General features: G+C 43.2%; 2 protein-coding genes across 3 annotated transcripts; both read left to right on the top strand.

The window, feature by feature from the left end:
* The first annotated feature begins 12,461 nt into the window (after nucleotides 1-12,461).
* On the top strand, nucleotides 12,462-17,475 carry lgals3b (lectin, galactoside binding soluble 3b). The gene is made up of 6 exons (XM_079174358.1): nucleotides 12,462-12,560; nucleotides 13,044-13,072; nucleotides 14,718-15,122; nucleotides 16,413-16,501; nucleotides 16,591-16,765; nucleotides 16,966-17,475. The coding sequence occupies exons 2-6, from the start codon at nucleotides 13,067-13,069 to the stop codon at nucleotides 17,122-17,124; spliced, it is 834 nt and encodes a 277-aa protein (XP_079030484.1). The 5' UTR covers nucleotides 12,462-12,560; nucleotides 13,044-13,066; the 3' UTR covers nucleotides 17,125-17,475.
* A 1,790-nt stretch (nucleotides 17,476-19,265) lies between these two features.
* fbxo34 (F-box protein 34) lies at nucleotides 19,266-25,347 on the top strand. 2 transcript variants are annotated; one of them, XM_079174041.1, is made up of 3 exons: nucleotides 19,266-19,433; nucleotides 21,306-21,466; nucleotides 23,754-25,347. In XM_079174041.1, the coding sequence occupies exon 3, from the start codon at nucleotides 23,761-23,763 to the stop codon at nucleotides 25,339-25,341; it is 1,581 nt and encodes a 526-aa protein (XP_079030167.1). In that variant the 5' UTR covers nucleotides 19,266-19,433; nucleotides 21,306-21,466; nucleotides 23,754-23,760; the 3' UTR covers nucleotides 25,342-25,347. The 2 variants fall into 2 exon arrangements, with proteins under 2 accessions (XP_079030167.1, XP_079030166.1); XM_079174040.1 differs by having other exon boundaries at nucleotides 21,306-21,475.
* The last annotated feature ends 163 nt before the right edge of the window (nucleotides 25,348-25,510 follow it).

The following is a 25,510-nucleotide window of genomic DNA, read 5'->3' as shown; positions in this document are numbered from 1 at the left end:
CTTGTTGTGTCTGGTTGTGTTTCTTGTTGTGTCTCTTGTTGTGTTTCTTGTTGTGTCTCTGGTTGTGTCTCTTGTTGTGTTTCTGGTTGTGTCTCTGGTTGTGTGTCTCTGGTTGTATCTCTGGTTGTGTCTCTGGTTGTGTCTCTGGTTGTCTCTGGTTGTATCTCTGGTTGTGTCTCTGGTTGTGTTTCTTGTTGTGTCTGGTTGTGTTTCTTGTTGTATATCTGGTTGTATCTCTGGTTGTGTTTCTTGTTGTGTCTCTGGTTGTATCTCTGGTTGTGTCTCTGGTTGTATCTCTGGTTGTGTTTCTTGTTGTATCTCTGGTTGTGTTTCTTGTTGTGTCTGGTTGTGTTTCTTGTTGTGTCTCTGGTTGTGTTTCTTGTTGTGTCTCTGGTTGTGTCTCTTGTTGTGTCTCTGGTTGTATCTCTGGTTGTGTTTCTTGTTGTGTCTGGTTGTGTTTCTTGTTGTATCTCTGGTTGTATCTCGGGTTGTGTTTCTTGTTGTGTCTGGTTGTGTTTCTTGTTGTATCTCTGGTTGTGTTTCTTGTTGTGTCTGGTTGTGTCTCTGGTTGTATCTCTGGTTGTGTCTCTGGTTGTATCTCTGGTTGTGTCTGGTTGTGTTTCTTGTTGTATCTCTGGTTGTGTTTCTTGTTGTGTCTGGTTGTGTTTCTTGTTGTGTCTCTGGTTGTGTTTCTTGTTGTGTCTCTGGTTGTGTCTCTGGTTGTGTCTCTGGTTGTGTCTCTTGTTGTATCTCTGGTTGTGTTTCTTGTTGTGTCTGGTTGTGTTTCTTGTTGTGTCTCTGGTTGTGTCTCTGGTTGTGTCTCTTGTTGTGTCTCTGGTTGTATCTCTGGTTGTGTTTCTTGTTGTGTCTGGTTGTGTTTCTTGTTGTATCTCTGGTTGTATCTCGGGTTGTGTTTCTTGTTGTGTCTGGTTGTGTTTCTTGTTGTATCTCTGGTTGTGTTTCTTGTTGTGTCTGGTTGTGTCTCTGGTTGTATCTCTGGTTGTGTCTCTGGTTGTATCTCTGGTTGTGTCTGGTTGTGTTTCTTGTTGTATCTCTGGTTGTGTTTCTTGTTGTGTCTGGTTGTGTTTCTTGTTGTGTCTCTGGTTGTGTTTCTTGTTGTGTCTCTGGTTGTGTCTCTGGTTGTGTCTCTGGTTGTGTCTCTTGTTGTGTTTCTTGTTGTCTCTGGTTGTGTTTCTTGTTGTGTCTCTGGTTGTGTCTCTTGTTGTGTTTCTTGTTGTGTCTCTTGTGTCTCTTGTTGTGTTTGGTTGTGTGTCTCTGGTTGTGTGTCTGGTTGTCTCTGGTTGTGTTTCTTGTTGTGTCTGGTTGTGTTTCTTGTTGTATCTCTGGTTGTGTTTCTTGTTGTATCTCTGGTTGTGTTTCTTGTTGTGTCTGGTTGTGTTTCTTGTTGTATCTCTGGTTGTGTCTCTGATTGTGTCTCTTGTTGTGTTTCTGGTTGTGTCTCTTGTTGTGTTTCTTGTTGTGTCTGGTTGTGTGTCTCTGGTTGTGTCTCTTGTTGTGTCTCTTGTTGTGTTTATTGTTGTGTCTGGTTGTGTGTCTCTGGTTGTGTCTCTTGTTGTGTCTCTTGTTGTGTTTATTGTTGTGTCTGGTTGTGTGTCTGGTTGTGTTTCTTGTTGTGTCTCTGGTTGTGTCTCTGGTTGTGTCTCTTGTTGTGTTTGGTTGTGTGTCTCTGGTTGTGTGTCTGGTTGTGTTTCTTGTTGTGTCTCTGGTTGTGTTTCTTGTTGTGTCTGGTTGTGTTTCTTGTTGTATCTCTGGTTGTGTCTCTGATTGTGTCTCTGGTTGTGTTTCTGGTTGTGTCTCTGGTTGTGTGTCTCTGGTTGTGTCTCTGGTTGTGTCTCTGGTTGTCTCTGGTTGTATCTCTCGTTGTGTCTCTGGTTGTGTCTCTGGTTGTCTCTGGTTGTATCTCTGGTTGTGTCTCTGGTTGTGTTTCTTGTTGTGTCTGGTTGTGTTTCTTGTTGTATCTCTGGTTGTGTTTCTTGTTATGTCTCTGGTTGTGTCTCTGTTTGTATCTCTTGTTGTGTTTCTGGTTGTGTCTCTGGTTGTGTGTCTCTGGTTGTGTCTCTGGTTGTGTCTCTGGTTGTGTCTGGTTGTGTCTCTGGTTGTCTCTGGTTGTATCTCTGGTTGTGTCTCTGGTTGTGTTTCTTGTTGTGTCTGGTTGTGTTTCTTGTTGTATCTCTGGTTGTGTTTCTTGTTGTGTCTGGTTGTGTTTCTTGTTGTATCTCTAGTTGTGTTTCTTGTTGTGTCTGGTTGTGTTTCTTGTTGTGTCTCTGGTTGTGTCTCTTGTTGTGTTTCTTGTTGTGTCTCTGGTTGTGTCTCTTGTTGTGTTTCTGGTTGTGTCTCTGGTTGTGTGTCTCTGGTTGTGTCTCTGGTTGTATCTCTGGTTGTGTCTCTGGTTGTCTCTGGTTGTGTCTCTGGTTGTGTTTCTTGTTGTGTCTGGTTGTGTTTCTTGTTGTATCTCTGGTTGTATCTCTGGTTGTGTTTCTTGTTGTGTCTCTGGTTGTATCTCTGGTTGTGTCTCTGGTTGTATATCTGGTTGTGTTTCTTGTTGTGTCTGGTTGTGTTTCTTGTTGTATCTCTGGTTGTATCTCTGGTTGTGTTTCTGGTTGTGTCTCTGGTTGTATCTCTGGTTGTGTCTCTGGTTGTATCTCTGGTTGTGTTTCTTGTTGTGTCTGGTTGTTTCTTGTTGTATCTCTGGTTGTGTTTCTTGTTGTGTCTGGTTGTGTTTCTTGTTGTGTCTCTGGTTGTGTTTCTTGTTGTGTCTCTGGTTGTGTCTCTTGTTGTGTCTCTGGTTGTATCTCTGGTTGTGTTTCTTGTGTCTGGTTGTGTTTCTTGTTGTATCTCTGGTTGTATCTCTGGTTGTATCTCTGGTTGTGTTTCTTGTTGTGTCTGGTTGTGTTTGTTGTTGTATCTCTGGTTGTGTTTCTTGTTGTGTCTGGTTGTGTCTCTGGTTGTATCTCTGGTTGTGTCTCTGGTTGTATCTCTGGTTGTGTCTGGTTGTGTTTCTTGTTGTGTCTCTGGTTGTGTTTCTTGTTGTGTCTCTGGTTGTGTCTCTGGTTGTGTCTCTTGTTGTGTTTCTTGTTGTCTCTGGTTGTGTTTCTTGTTGTGTCTCTGGTTGTGTCTCTTGTTGTGTTTCTTGTTGTGTCTGGTTGTGTGTCTCTGGTTGTGTCTCTTGTTGTGTCTCTTGTTGTGTTTATTGTTGTGTCTGGTTGTGTGTCTCTGGTTGTGTGTCTGGTTGTGTTTCTTGTTGTGTCTCTGGTTGTGTCTCTTGTTGTGTCTGGTTGTGTGTCTCTGGTTGTGTGTCTGGTTGTGTTTCTTGTTGTGTCTCTGGTTGTGTTTCTTGTTGTGTCTGGTTGTGTGTCTCTGGTTGTGTCTCTGGTTGTGTCTCTGGTTGTGTTTCTTGTTGTGTCTGGTTGTGTGTCTCTGGTTGTGTCTCTGGTTGTGTCTGGTTGTGTCTGGTTGTGTTTCTTGTTGTGTCTCTGGTTGTGTCTCTGGTTGTGTCTCTGGTTGTGTTTCTGGTTGTGTCTCTGGTTGTGTTTCTTGTTGTGTCTGTTTGTGTGTCTCTGGTTGTGTTTCTTGTTGTGTCTCTGGTTGTGTCTCTGGTTGTGTTTCTTGTTGTGTCTGGTTGTGTGTCTCTGGTTGTGTTTCTTGTTGTGTCTCTGGTTGTGTCTCTGGTTGTGTTTCTTGTTGTGTCTGGTTGTGTCTCTGGTTGTGTCTCTGGTTGTGTCTCTGGTTGTGTCTGGTTGTGTGTCTCTGGTTGTGTCTCTTGTTGTGTTTATTGTTGTGTCTGGTTGTGTGTCTCTGGTTGTGTGTCTGGTTGTGTTTCTTGTTGTGTCTCTGGTTGTGTCTCTTGTTGTGTCTGGTTGTGTGTCTCTGGTTGTGTGTCTGGTTGTGTTTCTTGTTGTGTCTCTGGTTGTGTTTCTTGTTGTGTCTGGTTGTGTGTCTCTGGTTGTGTCTCTGGTTGTGTCTCTGGTTGTGTTTCTTGTTGTGTCTGGTTGTGTGTCTCTGGTTGTGTCTCTGGTTGTGTCTGGTTGTGTCTGGTTGTGTGTCTCTGGTTGTGTTTCTTGTTGTGTCTCTGGTTGTGTCTCTGGTTGTGTTTCTTGTTGTGTTTCTGGTTGTGTCTCTGGTTGTGTTTCTTGTTGTGTCTGTTTGTGTGTCTCTGGTTGTGTCTCTGGTTGTGTTTCTTGTTGTGTCTCTGGTTGTGTCTCTGGTTGTGTTTCTTGTTGTGTCTGGTTGTGTGTCTCTGGTTGTGTCTCTGGTTGTGTTTCTTGTTGTGTCTCTGGTTGTGTCTCTGGTTGTGTTTCTTGTTGTGTCTGGCTGTGTCTCTGGTTGTGTCTCTGGTTGTGTCTCTGGTTGTGTCTGTGGTCAACAGTAAACATGGAGGTTTTTAACTTGTCTCGTGGTTCTCTTTGTTTTTGTAGAGACGACTGTTGGTTGTAATTAGTTTGACCACAAATCATCATGTTGATGTTGAGACGGTTCAGAGAGAGTTCACACACACACACACACACACACCATATGAGTCTTGACTTTGTGGATTTTAGATTGAAGAATTTAATCTGACTCGTCATCAAACAAACAAACCTTTGTTCTACTAACAGGAAGACAAATATGAAGACTTCAAAATAAAACTGAATTCCAGACACTACGTTTTAATAACAAACATAAAGAAATGTGTGTGTGTGTGTGTGTGTGTGTGTGTGTGTGTGCTCTCTCCTGGGATTCATATACATGCAGTCAACACAGTTCTGTTCAGCCTCCTCATCCATTTCACTCTGCTGCTCAGTCTCCTCACCTCCTCCTCCCTCACCTCCCCCCTTTTATTATTGCTTTATTTAGACATGATCCAGTGTGTGTGTCTGTGTGTACACACGCACACAGACACCTGCAGGAAACAAGTCGTTCTTTTCTGGTTTGATTGTTAAACATTATGATTATTGATCTTTTAAATATACAGTAGAAACCAACAATACACAGATCCACATTCTGTAGAAAGAAACTTCTCTCACGATGTCGTTAGAAGACGACGGTGAAAACAGATTCAGACAGTCTTCTGTTTTCCTGAGGAGCCTGAACACAGCAGCCCTCAAATACTATTTTTCCATTTTTTTCTTTTTTTTTTTTTCGTCCAAGCTGCAGGTTTGGCTGCAAGACGACGACAGACTGACTCTGCAGGGACACACACACACACACACACACACACACACACACACACACACACACACAGGATCAGGCTGTCAGCTCAGAAGGAACAGAGGAATAAATCACTGCAGTGTTACACAGGAACAGAAAATCCTTGAGAGTGCCCTTTAACACACACACATATACACACAAACACACACACACACACTGCAGCCATTTGTGCGTCTCCTTCAACACCTTCAGATACAGTAAATCCCTTCTGCCCTACACAGCTGCTGTGTGTGTGTGTGTGTGTGTGTGTGTGTGTGTGTGTGTGTGTGTGTGTGTGAGAGACTGTTTCCTGTCTTTAGAAAAGTCGTCTTGCAGGACACACACACATTTACTGAACTTCAGGGCTGCAACCACAAGAAACCAGTTCCTCCTCATCTAGTTCCTCCTCATCTAGTTCCTCCTCATCTTTTTCTTCTCCTAAAAATACGGAACCTGAAGAAGAAGAAATAGAAGATGTAGAATTATTTTCTGAAAACATCTTACATTATATTTACATTACATCACAGTCATCAGACGCTGTCATCCAAAGAGACCTACAGTCAGTGTGTTCAACATAGTGTTCAAGAGAACTACTCGTCACCAGAAGTCATGAGTTCATCTCCTTTAAACATCTCAGAGCAGAAACCAGAGCAGACGTACAGAAACACACTAGCATGAACACAACCAGTGCTGAGAGGAAGGCTCAGGGTAGAGCTTCATGAAGAGGTGAGTCTTCAGCCTGATGGAAGATGGGCAGCGACTCTGCTGTCCTGACGTCAGTGGGGAGTTCATTCCACCATCGTGGGGCCAGGACAGAGAACAGAGACCGGGTCCATCGGCCGCAGGGACCTCTGAGCGACGGGGAACCGATCGCCCCGAGGCAGCAGAGCGAGTGGTCGGGGGTGTAGGGCTAGACCATGGCCTGGAGACAGGAAGGAGCTGTTCCTTTCACTGCCCTGAAGAAGAGCTACAGTCAGCTGACGAGTAGAGAAGAGATAGAAGAAGAAGCTGCAGATGAACATTCAGACCGGTGAGAACAATACGCTGTGTTTCTATTAAACTAACAGGAATAAATCAATGACTTGAATATTACATACTAATATTTTTTAAATCCAATAATTCACATGTGATTTGGTCAGACAGTAGATAATATCGGGTTAGTATATAGTTATATATAATAAGTGTGTTTACAGTCTGGTTCTGTTTGTGACCTCCGGTGTTTCAGTCAAAGCGGCTCTGTGTTTAAACCGAAGCTTCAAATACCAGGAGAGCATGAATCACACACACACACACACCACCCACTCTGCCTGACAAAACACATGAACCTCCCACTCTTCTTCTCTTCCAACATGGCCGCCGACAGAAGCATCGCTACCAGCTGTGTCTCTAAGGACACACACACACACACACACACACACACACACACACACACACACACAGATCTGTGTTACTGTACATGTGAGGACACTCAGTGAGGACATTAATATCACCAGAGCCTGAAATAGACCAGGACTATAACTAATGATCGTCACGTGTGTTGATATATTAATAACTATATATATATATATATATATATATATATATATGTGAATCTCAGCTTCCTCCTCTATCTCCATGACGACGACAGTGCAAATCATAACACGTGTGTGTGTGTTAAAATGTTAAAGGTGTGTTCATTAGCAGAGGTCATTACAGGCCAGGAAGGAAACATCATCGCTATCAACAGATGAGTAGCAACTTGGTTTGGATCATTTTCTGTAACCAGAGAAGCATGAAAGCATGGTGGAGCTAACGAGCTAGCTGGCTAACTAGAGTAATGCTGGCTACTTAGCTAGCTTGCTAATTCCTCTTTGATGAAATGCTACACTGATCACAGAAGATTTGCCAAACAGCAGCGCTGGATCTAATTCCGTCTCACTCCCCGTCGCTCTGGAGAAGGAGAAGGTAACGTTACCGGGATAACTAGCTAACTAGTTAACTAGCCAGCCATCCATCTCCAAAGCTGCGTCCGCTCTCTTCCTGACGAGCTGCTACAAAACACTTTACAGCCTCACTGACACAGTCCAGTAGCTGTTGAGGCGTTACCGACAGAGAGACAGACAGACATTAGCATCTATTAGCATCTACAGAGCTAATAGGCTACAAACAGAAACATCCAGCAGGAGTTTAAAGGAAGATTCAGACTCTGCTGGGAGAGACATGTTAAAGTGTTCATCTCTTCTTCTACTTCTCCTTCTCTCATCAGGGCTCAGGGAGTCTCAGAGGGGGAGGAGGAGGTCAGAGGTTACTCAGAGGGTCAGATTGGAGGAGATGAAGGAGCAGACTTGGGGTACATCCCAAGTCTCTTAATTGCATCCCCGTTTCCATCACCTGTGTCCTTTCCTTGTGTCTTAGTCCCTCAGGGATGCAAGGAGAGACGCAAGGAAACCATGCGAGGAGAGAGGAAACGAGGAAATATGTTGTAAGAGACATGAGACGTCCTTTCCTCAGAAGCGTCACGTGAAGCGAGTCTGTTTCTGATGACGAGGATCAGCTGATCACATCTGGATCAGCTGTCAGTCGGCTTTAACAGCTGGAGAGACTTTAGAGGAGTGTGAGTCTGTTCTCATGATCTCTGGACTAATAATAGTAACTAATAACACTAATAACTCATAAACACACAGTGATCGTCTCTGTAGTCTGTTAAACTGTGTTCATGAGATCAGGATCATCTCTACGGTGGAATGTTTTCGTCTTGTTTATGATTATTTGCGTCTGAACGTTTTAAACTGTGACGTCATCATGAAATAAGCAGAACATGATGATTGTTTCTCTTAAATGATGAAACTCATGAAACTCTGAATGATCCTCAGTGACTGAATGAAATGATGATCAATGATGATATATATATATTATAGATATATTAATAGAGGTGTTGTGATAACCGTCTCAGGTCATGAGGTCACAACTGAGCCATCTCCATGACAACCGAGGATGACCAGGACCACACATACACACACACACAGTAACACACACACACACAAATGAAATACAAATGAAAACAAATCAAACTATTCATTAATTCAGTCGTAGTGATCAAGTACTAATACCACAGAGAAATACTGCTCTACAAGTACTAATACACTGAAGATACTACGTCACTTCTCTTTAAAGGACAGAAGAATGAATCTAAATGACGAATCGTTCTCCATTCACTAATGATTGAATGTTACACATTTAACATGAGCTCGTGTCCTCTGTGACACGAGGCGTCTCAGCAGCTGTTTCGTCTAAAGAACACTCAGCACTGCTCGTAATAATAACAAACCATAGACAACGTCAATACTTACGCACGCTGATTTGAAACCATGACTTCCTGATTTCGATAAAAGTGTCTTTATCTCTTTATGTCTTTATGTCTTTATCTCTTTGTCTTTGTGTCTTTATGTCTTTATCTCTTTATGTCTTTATCTCTTTATGTCTTTGTGTCTTTATGTCTTTATCTCTTTGTCTTTATCTCTTTGTGTCTTTATGTCTTTATCTCTTTATCGCTTTATGTCTTTATCTCTTTATGTCTTTATGTCTTTATCTCTTTGTCTTTATCTCTTTATGTCTTTGTGTCTTTATGTCTTTATGTCTTTATCTCTTTATGTCTTTATCTCTTTATGTCTTTGTGTCTTTATGTCTTTATCTCTTTATGTCTTTATGTCTTTATGTCTTTATGTCTTTATCTCTTTATGTCTTTGTGTCTTTATCTCTTTATGTATTTATCTCTTTATGTCTTTGTGTCTTTATGTCTTTATCTCTTTATGTCTTTGTGTCTTTGTGTCTTTATCTCTTTATGTCTTTGTGTCTTTATGTCTTTATGTCTTTGTGTCTTTATCTCTTTTTGTCTTTATCTCTTTGTGTCTATATCTCTTTATGTCTTTATCTCTTTGTGTCTTTGTGTCTTTATGACTTTGTGTCTTTATCTCTTTTTGTCTTTATCTCTGTGTCGTTGTGTCTTTATCTCTTTATGTCTTTGTGTCTTTATCTCTTTATGTCTTTGTGTCTTTATGTCTTTATCTCTTTATGTCTTTGTGTCTTTATCTCTTTATGTCTTTGTGTCTTTATCTCTTTATGTCTTTATGTCTTTATCTCTTTATGTCTTTGTGTCTTTATGTCTTTGTGTCTTTATGTCTTTGTGTCTTTATGTCTTTATGTCTTTATCTCTTTTTGTCTTTATCTCTTTGTGTCTATATCTCTTTATGTCTTTATCTCTTTGTGTCTTTATGTCTTTATCTCTTTGTCTGTGTGTCTTTATGTCTTTATCTCTTTATGTCTTTGTGTCTTTATCTCTTTATGTCTTTATGTCTTTATCTCTTTATGTCTTTGTGTCTTTATCTCTTTATGTCTTTATGTCTTTATGTCTTTATCTCTTTATGTCTTTGTGTCTTTATCTCTTTGTGTCTTTGTGTCTTTATGTCTTTATCTCTTTATGTCTTTGTGTCTTTATGTCTTTATCTCTTTATGTCTTTGTGTCTTTATCTCTTTATGTCTTTGTGTCTTTATGTCTTTATCTCTTTATGTCTTTGTGTCTTTATCTCTTTATGTCTTTGTGTCTTTATGTCTTTATCTCTTTATGTCTTTGTGTCTTTATCTCTTTATGTCTTTGTGTCTTTATCTCTTTATGTCTTTATCTCTTTATGTCTTTGTGTCTTTATCTCTTTATGTCTTTGTGTCTTTATGTCTTTATGTCTTTATCTCTTTTTGTCTTTATCTCTTTGTGTCTATATCTCTTTATGTCTTTATCTCTTTGTGTCTTTGTGTCTTTATGTCTTTATCTCTTTGTCTTTGTGTCTTTATGTCTTTATCTCTTTATGTCTTTATCTCTTTATGTCTTTATCTCTTTGTGTCTTTGTGTCTTTATGTCTTTATCTCTTTATGTCTTTATCTCTTTATGTCTTTGTGTCTTTATGTCTTTATCTCTTTGTCTTTGTGTCTTTATCTCTTTATGTATTTATCTCTTTATGTCTTTGTGTCTTTATGTCTTTATCTCTTTATGTCTTTGTGTCTTTGTGTCTTTATCTCTTTATGTCTTTGTGTCTTTATGTCTTTATGTCTTTGTGTCTTTATCTCTTTTTGTCTTTATCTCTTTGTGTCTATATCTCTTTATGTCTTTATCTCTTTGTGTCTTTGTGTCTTTATGACTTTGTGTCTTTATCTCTTTTTGTCTTTATCTCTGTGTCGTTGTGTCTTTATCTCTTTATGTCTTTGTGTCTTTATCTCTTTATGTCTTTGTGTCTTTATGTCTTTATCTCTTTATGTCTTTGTGTCTTTATCTCTTTATGTCTTTGTGTCTTTATGTCTTTATCTCTTTGTGTCTTTATCTCTTTATGTCTTTGTGTCTTTATCTCTTTATGTCTTTATGTCTTTATCTCTTTATGTCTTTGTGTCTTTATGTCTTTGTGTCTTTATGTCTTTATGTCTTTATCTCTTTTTGTCTTTATCTCTTTGTGTCTATATCTCTTTATGTCTTTATCTCTTTGTGTCTTTATGTCTTTATCTCTTTGTCTGTGTGTCTTTATGTCTTTATCTCTTTATGTCTTTGTGTCTTTATCTCTTTATGTCTTTGTGTCTTTATCTCTTTATGTCTTTATGTCTTTATGTCTTTATCTCTTTATGTCTTTGTGTCTTTATCTCTTTGTGTCTTTGTGTCTTTATGTCTTTATCTCTTTATGTCTTTGTGTCTTTATGTCTTTATCTCTTTATGTCTTTGTGTCTTTATCTCTTTATGTCTTTGTGTCTTTGTGTCTTTATGTCTTTATCTCTTTATGTCTTTGTGTCTTTATCTCTTTATGTCTTTGTGTCTTTATGTCTTTATCTCTTTATGTCTTTGTGTCTTTATCTCTTTATGTCTTTGTGTCTTTATCTCTTTATGTCTTTATCTCTTTATGTCTTTGTGTCTTTATCTCTTTATGTCTTTGTGTCTTTATGTCTTTATGTCTTTATCTCTTTTTGTCTTTATCTCTTTGTGTCTATATCTCTTTATGTCTTTATCTCTTTGTGTCTTTGTGTCTTTATGTCTTTATCTCTTTGTCTTTGTGTCTTTATGTCTTTATCTCTTTATGTCTTTATCTCTTTGTGTCTTTGTGTCTTTATGTCTTTATCTCTTTGTCTTTGTGTCTTTATCTCTTTATGTCTTTATCTCTTTATGTCTTTATGTCTTTATCTCTTTATGTCTTTGTGTCTTTATCTCTTTATGTCTTTGTGTCTTTATGTCTTTATCTCTTTGTGTCTTTATGTCTTTGTGTCTTTATCTCTTTTTGTCTTTATCTCTTTTTGTCTTTATCTCTTTGTGTCTATCTCTTTAAGTCTTTTTGTCTTTGTGTCTTTATCTCTTTGTGTCTTTGTGTCTTCATGTCTTTGTGTCTTTATCTCTTTTTGTCTTTATATCTTTGTGTCTTTGTGTCTTTATCTCTTTATGTCTTTATCTCTTTGTGTCTTTATCTCTTTATGTCTTTATCTCTTTGTGTCTTTGTGTCTTTATGTCTTTATGTCTTTGTGTCTTTGTGTATTTGTCTTTGTTTCTTCATGTATTTATGTCTTTGTGTCTTTATGTCTTTATGTCTTTGTGTCTTTATCTCTTTATGTCTTTATGTCTTTATGTCTTTGTCTTTATGTCTTTTTGTCTTTGTGTCTTTGTGTCTTTGTGTCTTTATGTCTTTGTGTCTTTATGTCTTTATGTCTTTATGTCTTTGCGTCTTTATGTCTTTGCATCTTCCTGTCTTTATGTCTTTATGTCTTTATGTCTTTGTGTCTTTATGTCTTTGCATCTTCCTGTCTTTATGTCTTTATGTCTTTATGTCTTTATGTCTTTGCGTCTTTATGTCTTTGCGTCTTCGTGTCTTTATGTCTTTATGTCTTTGTCTTTATGTCTTTGTGTCTTTGGGACTGTGGGAGGAAGAAAAACCTGTTTTCAATCAAACAAAAGCTGATCTCAAAATACAGTTTACATGGCAACGTTACCAAACACCAGTGTGTGTCTATGTGTGTGTGTGTGTGTGTGTGTCTATGTGTGTGTGTGTGTGTGTGTGAGTCTATGTGTGTGTGTGTGTCTGTGTGTCTATGTGTGTGTGTGTGTCTGTGTGTGTGTGTATGTGTGTGTGTGTGTGTGTGTCTGTGTGTGTGGGTGTGTGGGTGTGTGGTTGTGTGTGTGTGTGGTTGTGTGTGTGTGTCTGTGTGTGTGTGTGTCTGTGTGTGTGTGTGTGTGTGTGTGTGTGTGTGTGTGTGTGGGTGTGTGTGTGTGTGTGTGGGTGTGGTCTGGATGTAGAAACAGGGCGAGGCTCCTCAGGACTTAAAACAGGTTTCACAGAGTGTCAGTTTGTGTCTGCAGCTCTCTCAGGTAACTTCAGGTACGTGTACTTCTACTTCCTGCGTCTTCTTCTCCACTTTATTTATTGTCTTGAAGTTTTTATTGATGAGTTTAAAGAGAATGATCAAGTCAACTTCTCTGTTCTGGGGATCATGTGACGTTTACTTCCTGCTGGAGGCTGTTTGTGTCTAAAAGTACTAATACCACACAGTATAAATACTCTGTAACAGTAACAGTACTAATACCACACAGTATAAATACTCTGTAACAGTAACAGTACTCATACCACACAGTATAAATACTCTGTAACAGTAACAGTACTAATACCACACAGTATAAATACTCTGTAACAGTAACAGTACTAATACCACACAGTATAAATACTCTGTAACAGTAACAGTACTCATACCACACAGTATAAATACTCTGTAACAGTAACAGTACTAATACCACACAGTATAAAGACCTGTCTGTGTGAGGACTGGCCCTCCACACCCTCTGACTGGTTCTCTTTGTGTTTCAGGTTTCAGGTCACAAACCAGCAGCATGAATGTGAGTCTGATCTTCATATTTGAATATCTTTGATGTTATTGTTCATCAACGTGTCACATGGGTTCTTATTTATTCATCTTACTCATTCTTTTACTTCCTCTTCTGAGACAGTGAGAGAAATTCATCTTGAACTGAACTGAAATATCACAAAAAGTTGTTATTTGACTTTAACTTCCTGATTTAAATGAACGTAACACCTTCGACTGGAGCGCTTTGGTTCACCTCTTCTTCTTCTGTGGTGCTTTAGTGGCACCGACCAGCTGTTTACATCTACTATCTATTATATTCATATTCACACAGCAGCAGTGGATGGAAACAAGACTTCAGTCAGTCACATACATATAAATACATATAAATATATATAAATACATATAGACTCTTCACATATATAATATATACAAATAGATGTAAATACATATGAAGGATGTGAACACTGAGCAGTAAGAAGTCGTCAAGGTTTAGTGAGCTTCAGAGACACAAAACACACACTGTAGTCGAGTGCTTGCAGTGTGTGTGTGTGTGTGTGTGTGTGTGTGTGTGTGTGTGTGTGTGTGTGTGTGTGTGTGTGTGTGTGTGTGTGTGTGTGTGTGTGTGTGTGTGTGTGTGTGTGTGTGTGAGAGCGTGTGTGAGCGTGTGCGCGTGTGTGTGCGTGTCAGTGTGAGTGTGTGTGTGTGTGAGAGCGTGTGTGAGCGTGTGCGCGTGTGTGTGCGTGTGTGTGCGTGTCTGTGTGAGTGTGAGTGTGTGTGTGTTGGGGGTTATGCATGTCAACAAGGTGGCATTCATCTCTTAAACCAACACCTTCCCACAGAACATTCCTGATGAGTCCGTCACCAACACACCCTGTAATGCTCACACACACACTGACTCACTCTGTGCTGCGTTCAGGGACCGCGTCGCTTTATCACCAGACTGTCTCACACTTTGTGTCATAAAGGTTGGTCTCCAGAAACTAGCAAGAGCACGCTTGAGTTTAAAATGATCGAACATAAACTCAGTGAATGTAGCTAACAGCATTAGCTTTAGCGTTAGCTTTAGCTCATAGACTGTATAGCTAGCTCTAAATCCTGAGAACAGGAACCAATAACATATAAGTCTCATAATTAGTATTAACTGACAATGTCAATAGTCTCTTGCAAGATGGCGCCGTGCTAGCAGTTGCCTGTCGCTTCCTGTCTTCTTCTTCTTTTGTTCTTTTTCCTTCACGTTTAGTTTAAGTTAGTCAGACAACGGGCCGTAACTTTTTCTCAACTTTTCTGCCTCTTTGTAACGGAGCGCCTCACACATTGACTGGGGCCATTGTTTACAGCCACGATCAGCTGATGGCGCTGAGCAAACCGTGGCTGCTGCCCGGCGCCAGGCCTGAGATCCCGGCGGAGCTAAGGAGAAGCTGGCAGTGAAGGGGAAATGCAGCTTTAGATTTGATTTATATGAACTTCATCTCTTCTTCCTGTTTAATGAAGGAGTTTTGAACCTAGCTGACCTCTAACAGGAAGTGTGTGGCGCTCTAAACCACTACTGACTCAGTGTTAGAGAACTACAACTATTCTCTCATTCACTTCGGTCACAGCAGCACCTGGTGGGCGTCAGAAGAACTGCTGCAGCCAGTCATGTTTCTCACTTCCTGTTCTTTCCTTTCTTTCTGCAGCTGGAAGACGCTCTTGGAGGTTGGCCCTCTGGTGGAAACAACCCACAACAACCTGCTAACCCCGCCTGGCCTGGAGGTCAGCCTGGAGGTCAGCCTGGAGGAGCGGCTTGGCCTGGACAGCCGGGACAGCCAAGCCAGCCCTCCTGGCCCGGACAGCCAAGCCAGCCCAGTCAACCCTCCTGGCCCGGACAGCCGGGACAACCTAGCCAGCCCTCCTGGCCCGGACAGCCAAGCCAGCCCAGCCAGCCCAGCCAACCCTCTTGGCCTGGACAGCCGGGACAACCTAGCCAGCCCAGCCAGCCCAGCTGGCCTTCTCCTGGCCCCAAACCATCTGCACCTGGAGGATGGGCCAATCCTTCGCCCGGAGCTGGACCTGGATTCGGTTCGGCCCCCCAAAAGAATATGGTGAGACAGAAAGCTAGATGGATGATGATGGTTGATGGATGATGGATGATGGATGATGGATGGATGATGTTTAATGGTTGGATGATGGATGGATGATGAGGGATGAGATGATGGATGATGGATGATGGATGATGGTTGATGGAAGATAGAAGATGGATGATTTATGGATGATGGATAATGGATGAATGATGGATGGATGATGGATGATGATGATTAATGGATGATTGATGGATGATGGATGATGGTTGATGGATGATGGATGATGGATGATGGATGTTGGATGATGATGGATGATGATGATTAATGGATGATGATGGTTGATGGATGATGGATAATGGATGATGGTTGATGGATGATGGTTGATGGAAGATGGAAGATGGATGATGGATGATGGATGATGGATGATGGTTGATAGATGATGGATGATGGATGGATGATGGTTAATGGATGGATGATTGATGGATGATGGATGATGGATGATGGTTGATGGATGATGGATGATAGATGATGGATGTTGGATGATGATGGATGATGGATGATGGATGATGGTTGATGGATGATGGATGATGATGATTAATGGATGATGATGATTGATGGATGATGGTTGATAGATGATGGATGTTGGATGATGATGGATGATGGATGATGGTTGATGGATGATGGATGATGGTTGATAGATGATGGTTGATGGAAGATGGATGATGATGATTAATGGATGATGATGGTTGATAGATGATGGATGTTGGATGATGATGGATGATGGATGATGGTTGATGGAAGATGGATGATGATGATTAATGGATGATGATGGTTGATGGATGATGGATGTTGGATGATGATGGATGATGGATGATGGTTGATGGAAGATGGATGATGATGATTAATGGATGATGATGGTTGATAGATGATGGATGTTGGATGATGATGGATGATGGATGATGGTTGATGGAAGATGGATGATGATGATTAATGGATGATGATGGTTGATGGATGATAGATGATGGATGATGATGGATGATGGATGATGGTTGATAGATGATGGATGATGATGGATGATGGATGATGGATGATGGATGATGGATGATGGTTGATAGAAGATGGATGATGATGATTAATGGATGATGATAGTTGATAGATGTTGGATGATGATGGATGATGGATGATGGATGATGGATGATGGTTGATAGAAGATGGATGATGATGATTAATGGATGATGATGGTTGATGGATGATGAATGGGTGGATGATGATGGATGATGGGTGGAGTTAACAGCTGTATCCTGTTGACAGACGGTTCCGTACATGCTGGCTCTGCCTGGTGGAGTTCATGACAAACTGCTCATCACCATCGTTGGAACCATCAAACCCAACGCTAACAAGTCAGTATGAACAGTTGAACATGAACAATGGATAGATGGCTGAATGGTGACATACTGTAGAGCAGCAAAATCATCTGGTTGTGTTTCAGGATCACAGTGGATATGTTAAAACCACCAAACGACCTGGCCTTCCACTTCAACCCTCGCTTCAATGAGGATGGCAGAAAGGTGATCGTCAGGAACTGCTGCATTGGCAAAAAGTGGGGAAAAGAGGAGAGAGAATGCTCAGTGCGTTTCCCCTTCACCCAAGGACAGCCATTCGAGGTCAGATATTTAAGTTATATTAAAAAACTCCTAGTTTAGGTTTTTATTATTAATACTGAGTCCTTGTTAGATTTTTCTTTGTCTTCTAATGATGAGGCTGAGGTGTCGGAGGGTCCCTGAATGCACCATAACGTGTATTTAAAGTGCCAGTCTCTGACAACGCAGGTTGATGATGATGAGTTTGTGGTTTGTTGTTGCAGATGAAGATCATGTGCACCACCAGAGAGTTTAAGGTCGCCGTCAACAACTCTCACCTGCTGTCGTTCCAGCACCGGATCAGTGACCTGCGAAGCATTACAAAAGTCAATATCTACAACGACCTCACCCTGAGCGATGTACGCACGGAGACTCTGCCCTGAGGCAGTTCACCTCATCAAGATCTACAACAGATCCACAGGATATCTACCTGGAGTCCACCACAGATCTACTACAGATCCACTGGAGATCCTCCCGAGATCTGTTGGGGATTCACCAGAGATCTACTGTGGATCCAAGGGAGATCTTTTGGGGATTCTCCACTACTTGAGGATCTACTTGAGATCCTCAGTAGATCCTCAATTAATACAAAATGTATCTGATAAATCTATCGGTGATTCTTGGTAACGTAAACATAAAATGTTCTTTGATACATAAACATCCCCAGAAGGTTTTCATTGGCTCTTGTACTAGTTTTTTTCTGTTTGACTCAAATGAATAAAGTTTTCATCTTAGGTTTGTTGGAGTTTGTGTCTTCTTGTATCCTAACCCTGACCCCTGACCTGTGACCTCTGTTAAAGGGATTAGCTGGTGTTTAAAACAACCAACAGGATTTGATCAGGTCTGACCTACATCATATGATCAGAACTCCTCAGACTGATCCTGAAGAATGAGTGAACGATGACGTGTAATAAAAAGTGCTTTGAGAGGTCGAAGGACCAGATAGTTAAGAAAATACATCTGCACAATAAATGTACTATCCTTCAACATACTTTTGTGTATATAAACAATATTATGTATCTCTTTGGACACTCATTTTTAATTTAGTGGCGTCAACGTCCGGTTCTAAAGTGAAGGCAAAATTAAAATAGACCATAAAGCAGAGTATGCTTTAGGGCGGGGCTACCTTGTGATTGACAGGTCGACACCACGACGATGTTGGGTTGTCAGTGTTTTCGTTTTAAAAATGTAACCCTTTAGTGTGTTTTACCTTCATCCAAATTAATTGTTACTTTTTGGTTGCCTAAAAATGGCTTATTCAGTGTCTGGTTGTACATAGCTCCACCAACTAGCATCACTGATGGTTGCAAAAAAACAAAATGGCGTCAGCCATAAACCAAGATGGCCATGGCCATGAACCAAGATGGCGACGGATAAAAACCAAGATGGCGTCGGTCAAAAACCAAGATGGTGATTGCATAAATTATTGACTGAGAGGAGATCTCCCTCTGTCTATGCTTCTGTGAACCAAAAACACCTTCATGCTGAATTCTAGTGCAAACAAGCATCATTGTAATTATAGAGAAAACAAATACCACTTGTGATTGTTGTGATTGTCTTCGATCCCCAATTTACAAAAGTTTGAGAATTACAATAAAACATAAATGTTAAATTCACATTTAGTCTGAAAGTTTTGACCCAGTTATTTAGATGCACTTTGTTTCAAAATACTTTATTAATTTAAACACATTGTTTATTTTATCATAGATCCTGTGAGATGAAATAAAAAGACGATACAAAAGGACAATAAAAGAGAATTAAGGACAATGTAGTGACCCCGTTGCTTATCAAAAAAGTCACCACAGTTGCTGATTGTTTGTTCTGACTCCTGCCATAAATAACGAAGTCCAGTTTCCAATATAGGCATTTTATTTCTCACGTAAACAGAGGCCAACCACTTTCTCTGTCGTTATCCATTTCCTCTACATAAACCATTTATATTTACATTCATATTCATCAAATGTGGCACAGTCTCTGTGTGACCCCCTGATTATAATAAGCTGTGGCCTCATTGACAGCGGCCCTACGCCCCCATGTGGTGGGAGGTTGTATGAAACAAAACAATAACAAAATTACAGACAATAAAAGAGTATTACATGCAGATTAAATTCCAGTTGTGGAGAGAAACTACTCAAATATTTCGACACTGAGGTATTACTACTTTTACTAGCTCAGAGTTCCGATTCAACCGTTTGATTGTTAGCATTTTAAAAAATGTAGTTTTAATATTTTACTGTTTTTACTTGTTATTTTCATCCTCTTGTACATTTTCTAAAATTAATACAGTGATAAAATAAACATTAATACTTCAGTAAAAACAATAATTCGGAGCACAGCTTAAGTTATTGTCTTATGTATTTAGCTCCAGTTCTTTCTTGGTAGTAAAATTACATTTGTAAAAAGAAGCATCTTCTTGAACATAGACGATCTTCGGCGGGCTTTCTACGTCATGACGTGAGAGCAGCAGACTTCCTACGTCATGACGAAGCGGCTCCAGCTGGACGTCGTTCTGTCGTAGTGAGCTCAGAGGAGCAGACAGCTGCAGAAGATCCGCATTAAACACGTGATTTAGGGTTTAAAAACTACGTGTAATCAGCCACCGACACACGGAGAGTTCGGGACTAACGGGACCAACCCGGGAAACACGAGTCTGGAGTGTTTCGTTGCTGCCAGCAAGTTTTATAACCTCCAGGTTAGTTTGACCCTCGGCCTCTGTTAGCTTGAAGCTAAAGCTAACTGTGTTTACAGCACAAATAAACATGTCAACAGACCAAGGTGAACGTGCTCACGTTTCTTCTAGAATAGATTTGACTAGCTCTGCATTAGTTAGCCACGGAGGCTAGCCAGGTGTATCATGGCTTCAGACGGCCGCGGCTACTAGCATGCTAGTTAGCATGTAGCATGCTAGCAAAGTTGGTCGACTTGTATCTGCAGTGAGATCCTGTTACAGGTTGGTTGTTTGCCGGTGTGTTAGCCGGGACTGCTAGCTGACTGCTAGCTGACTGTCTGTCTGCAGCTGGTTGGTAGTAGAGCTAGTTAGCACTGGTTACTGCTGGAGGACTATCACTGATGGAGAATTAGTGCTGGAGGACTAGTTGGCACCGGTTACTGCAGGAGGACGAGTTAGGACCGGTTACTGCTGGACTAGTTAGCACCGGTTACTGCTGGAGGACTAGTTAGCACCGGTTACTGCTGGAGGACTAGTTAGGACCGGTTACTGCTGGAGGACTAGTTAGGACCGGTTACTGCTGGAGGACTAGTTAGCACCGGTTACTGCTGGAGGACTAGTTAGGACCGGTTACTGCTGGAGGACTAGTTAGCACCGGTTACTGCTGGAGGACTAGTTAGCACCGGTTACTGCTGGAGGACTAGTTAGCACCGGTTACTGCTGGAGGACTAGTTAGCACCGGTTACTGCTGGAGGACTAGTTAGCACCGGTTACTGCTGGAGGACTAGTTAGGACCGGTTACTGCTGGAGGACTAGTTGGCACCGGTTACTGCTGGAGGACTAGTTAGGACCGGTTACTGCTGGAGGACTAGTTAGGACCGGTTACTGCTGGAGGACTAGTTAGCACCGGTTACTGCTGGAGGACTAGTTAGCACCGGTTACTGCTGGAGGACTAGTTAGCACCGGTTACTGCTGGAGGACTAGTTAGCACCGGTTACTGCTGGAGGACTAGTTAGGACCGGTTACTGCTGGAGGACTAGTTAGGACCGGTTACTGCTGGAGGACTAGTTAGGACCGGTTACTGCTGGAGGACTAGTTAGCACCGGTTACTGCTGGAGGACTAGTTAGCACCGGTTACTGCTGGAGGACTAGTTGGCACCGGTTACTGCTGGAGGACTAGTTGGCACCGGTTACTGCTGGAGGACTAGTTGGCTTCGGTTTGGTCTCACTGACTCAGTGTGTGGAGGGCTGACCTATATGTATACACAGTACATATATATATGCATATTTTTATATATGTGTATATTTAGTTAGAAGTTAAAAGGTTAGTAATCAGTTCTATTGATGTTCTTCTCTCCTTCAATAAAAAGCTCTTTATTCTGACTCCACATGTTTTATTTACATGTGAGACAGTTTGTGTCACGTGACATAATCCTGATGAACCGGTTTGATTATTGATCAGTAAATATTGATTGAAGAGGGTTAAACTCTTGTTTCTACTGTGAAGTTAAGTCCAGCTTGTTCTAGGATGCTTTTATTGTGAAACTCTAAAACAGGAAGCTGTTCCAGTTTAAACCTAATCTTGTGGTGATTTCTTCTTCTGTTTAACAGTTTAGTTAGAACTACTGAACTAAACAACATTCGTTAGTGAAGACACGTTCTTCAAAATAAAAGCATCAGAGAATCGAGCTAACCTTTTAGTGATGGTGTAAATATTTATCACATTATGCTTTATGAGATTGATTAATCATCTCTGATCAACACAAACAATGCATTGATTCATGAATAAAGACAATAATTCAGGTTTCTGATCACAGAAGCTGGAACCAGACCATGAGAAATTATTATATTTATGTGTGTGTGTGTGTGTGTGTGTGTGTGTGTGTTCTCCTGCAGAGTGTGTGTGCGTCCTGAGGGGGAGGAGCCTGTTCTGTTTCCTGTCTGGGAGGAAACCGTGAACGTCAGAGATGTGAAGCTGAAGAATCAGAGGAGCTGTCACTCAAATCAGGACCACGCCCCCCTCCACCAGCAGCAGCCAATCAGCACACAGCCTGGAGGTGAACGCAGTGAGTAGTGGGAGGAGTTAGTTCAGGTTATAAGTGTTCTTATTGTTTGATAAACAGTCAAAGCTACAAACTGGAGGGACAACAACTACGACTCCCAGGGTGCATTTCACCTACAAACGTCCAATCACTGAGCTTCATGTTTAAATATGTTTCAGTTCAAGTGGTCTGGATTCACCACCCCTGTCCATAGCAGCAGCCGCTGAGGCTCATGGGTATTGTAGTACTTAGAGAGAAACATTGAACTGATGATGTGAGTGGTTAATGTTCCACAATCTAAAAGAGAATCGCTGCAGGAAGTCTAGTTGAAAATAATTTAATATCACTGAAATAGTGCTGGGCGGTATAACCTCTACGTCCTGTTGGTGCGCCTCATGATCGTCCTCTACGTCCTGTTGGTGCGCCTCATGATCGTCCTCTACGTCCTGTTGGTGCACCTCATGATCGTCCTCTACGTCCTGTTGGTGCACCTCATGATCGTCCTCTACGTCCTGTTGGTGCACCTCATGATCGTCCTCTACGTCCTGTTGGTGCGCCTCATGATCGTCCTCTACGTCCTGTTGGTGCGCCTCATGATCGTCCTCTACGTCCTGTTGGTGCGCCTCATGATCGTCCTCTACGTCCTGTTGGTGCGCCTCATGATCGTCCTCTACGTCCTGTTGGTGCACCTCATGATCGTCCTCTACGTCCTGTTGGTGCACCTCATGATCGTCCTCTACGTCCTGTTGGTGCGCCTCATGATCGTCCTCTACGTCCTGTTGGTGCGCCTCATCGTCCTCTATGTCCTGTTGGTGCACCTCATGATCGTCCTCTACGTCCTGTTGGTGCGCCTCATGATCGTCCTCTACGTCCTGTTGGTGCGCCTCATCGTCCTCTATGTCCTGTTGGTGCGCCTCATGATCGTCCTCTACGTCCTGTTGGTGCGCCTCATGATCGTCCTCTACGTCCTGTTGGTGCTCCTCATGATCGTCCTCTTCGTCCTGTTGGTGCACCTCATGATCGTCCTCTACGTCCTGTTGGTGCACCTCATGATCGTCCTCTACGTCCTGTTGGTGCGCCTCATCGTCCTCTATGTCCTGTTGGTGCGCCTCATGATCGTCCTCTACGTCCTGTTGGTGCGCCTCATCGTCCTCTATGTCCTGTTGGTGCGCCTCATGATCGTCCTCTATGTCCTGTTGGTGCGCCTCATGATCGTCCTCTACGTCCTGTTGGTGCACCTCATGATCGTCCTCTACGTCCTGTTGGTGCGCCTCATGATCGTCCTCTACGTCCTGTTGGTGCGCCTCATGATCGTCCTCTACGTCCTGTTGGTGCGCCTCATGATCGTCCTCTATGTCCTGTTGGTGCGCCTCATGATCGTCCTTTACGTCCTGTTGGTGCACCTCATGATCGTCCTCTACGTCCTGTTGGTGCACCTCATGATCGTCCTCTATGTCCTGTTGGTGCACCTCATGATCGTCCTCTACGTCCTGTTGGTGCACCTCATGATCGTCCTTTACGTCCTGTTGGTGCGCCTCATCGTCCTCTATGTCCTGTTGGTGCACCTCATGATCGTCCTCTACGTCCTGTTGGTGCACCTCATGATCGTCCTCTACGTCCTGTTGGTGCGCCTCATGATCGTCCTCTACGTCCTGTTGGTGCGCCTCATGATCGTCCTCTACGTCCTGTTGGTGCGCCTCATCGTCCTCTACGTCTCCTGATACTTGACACTGATTGGTTTGGTTTCTGAAAACTACTGAGAAGTTTGTTTCTACAGTTAGTTAAAGTCAGTGAAACAGTTGCTCTCCTCGTATTCTACCGTGACTCTTCTGTTGAGTTGTTTTTCTTCATTTGTAGCTTTTAATGAAACGCGGTGTGACCGAGCTCTTAATAGAAACATTAAGGAGCAGAAACAGGTTTGAGGGGGGCGTTCCAAACTGAACTGTGTTCATCATGATGAGCTAACATGTGTTTCTGATGTCACAACCCGGCTCTAAGGCCATGACAAGACACAAGGGATGGTGGTAAAGTAACGTATTTATTGTTAACTAAATAAAGAAGTAATTACCTTTTGTGAAGTGTGTCAGTCAGTATATCAGTAATGTGAACATGGATGTGTGTGTGTGATGAAGTGTGGGGTGTAGAACCGGTAGCCACTGGCAGAGACCACCGGAGCATCAGGCTGTCAGCCTCCATGTTAGAGTCGTCTTCTAGGTTTCATCAAGTTAAACCTGTTTGTTTCATTTAGGTGGAGACAGAAGATCCTGATTGACGTCTCTCTCTCTCTCTCTGTCGCTCTCAGGACCATCATGCACCTGAAGTCGTATCCTAAGCTGCTTCGCTCAGAGTTGCGTTTGGAGACGTCTCCGTGCAGCAGCCTGTTTGTTAGGACCTGCAGCAGTAACCATGGCAACAACATCATCAGCCGCCACCTGCTGGGCGTCATCTCCACCAACAAGCTCCGCCCTAAAGCCTTGCCGAGTGCCGCCTCGCAGCCTCGTTCACCATCGCCGGTCTGCGAGGACAATGCTCTCCGACTGCACCAGACCGTCGTGGAGGACACCGACGCCCCGCTGGACGTCTGGACCGTGATCCGGCCTGGACACGTCCGGGAGAAGATCGCCATCTTTTCTTCAGATGCCGAGCGCACAGACGACGACGGCGCCAGCAGCGAGCGCACCTCAACTGGTGACTCGGACGGGACGCTGTCTGTGTGTCCGAACCACGGTGCCGTGTCGGGACTGTCACGGGCCGGGAAGGCAAAGGGAAGCTGGGAGGAAAACAACAAGAACCTCCAGAAGGACTCGAGGACCCGGGTCCAGGAGCAGATGGTGTCAGTGGTGGAGATGGTGGCGTTCCTGGAGCAGAGAGCCAGCGAGCAGCAGCCCGACTCCAAACCTGTGCTCGCCCTCCAGAGGAGCTCCACTACCATCACGCTGTCCAGAGTCCCGCTCCCCGAGGTCCGGGGGGAGGAGCCAGAGAGCGTCAGAGTGTCGGACATGGTGGCCAAGCTGGAGTCCGAGTGTCTGAAGAGGAGGACGGAGGGAGATCTGTCGAGGAGTAACAGCCTGAGGGCGGTGGGACGCGTGCTGCTCGCCACCGGGGACCAGAGCCCCGCCCCCTGTCGGCCTTCATCCCCATCACTGCCGGTAGCTCAGAGTCTGGGCCGGGAGCCAACCAGCTACTCTGAACCAGCTCTGACCACGCCCCCCTCAGGTGAGGCTCAGGGGGCGGAGCCACTTAAAGAAGCTCCACCCGAGGAGGCGGAGTCTCTGCCGGGCTTGTTGTTTTTGTCTCGGCCTCCTGCCTCTCAGCCCCGCCCCACTCCAGCTCGCTGTGACTCTGTCAGCCAATCGGAGAGGAGGAGGAGGAGGAGGAGGCGGCGGGGGCGGGCCGACCGAGTTCAGGGGGACGGGATCATCGTTCCTCTGGTCCGGCCTGTGTCACATGACTTCCTGTTGATGCGTCGGCGGCTGCAGCAGCTTCTGGAGCCTCGTCCGTTCCTCTGTGCGCTGCCTCACCAGCTGCTGCTGAGCATCCTGAGCCTGCTGCCCTCGCTCAGCCTCGCGGCGCTCAAGTGCAGCTGCCGGTTCTTCTTCTCTGTCATCGAGGATTACGGCGTTCGTCCCTCTGACTCTCTGTGGGTGTCTGACCCCCGTTACCGCGATGACCCGTGTAAACAGTGTAAGCGCCGGTTCGTCCGCGGTGACGTGTCGCTCTGCCGGTGGCACCACAAACCGTTCTGCCAGGCGCTGCCCTACGGGTACTGGATGTGTTGCTACGGCAAACGCAGGGACATGCCCGGCTGCAACGTGGGTCTCCATGACAACCGATGGGTACCGGCGTTTCACAGCATCGACGTTTACAGGAGGGGTCGCCATGACGACTGAGACTACAGCTCCCATCATGCAACAGCAAGTCAGATGTGTTTTAAAGGTGAACTTCGACTTGACAGGACCTCCTCCTCCCCTTCTCTCCTCCTCTCCTCCCCTTCTCTCCTCCCCTTCTCTCCTCCTCTCCTCGTCTTCTCTCCTCTCCTTCTCTCCTCTCTCCTCCTCT

Source organism: Pholis gunnellus (genome assembly GCF_910591455.1).
Source record: "Pholis gunnellus genome assembly, chromosome: 15".
NCBI lineage: Eukaryota > Metazoa > Chordata > Actinopteri > Perciformes > Pholidae > Pholis > Pholis gunnellus.
Note: the sequence above shows the minus strand (reverse complement) of the source record. Positions and strands in the feature narration are given on the sequence as shown.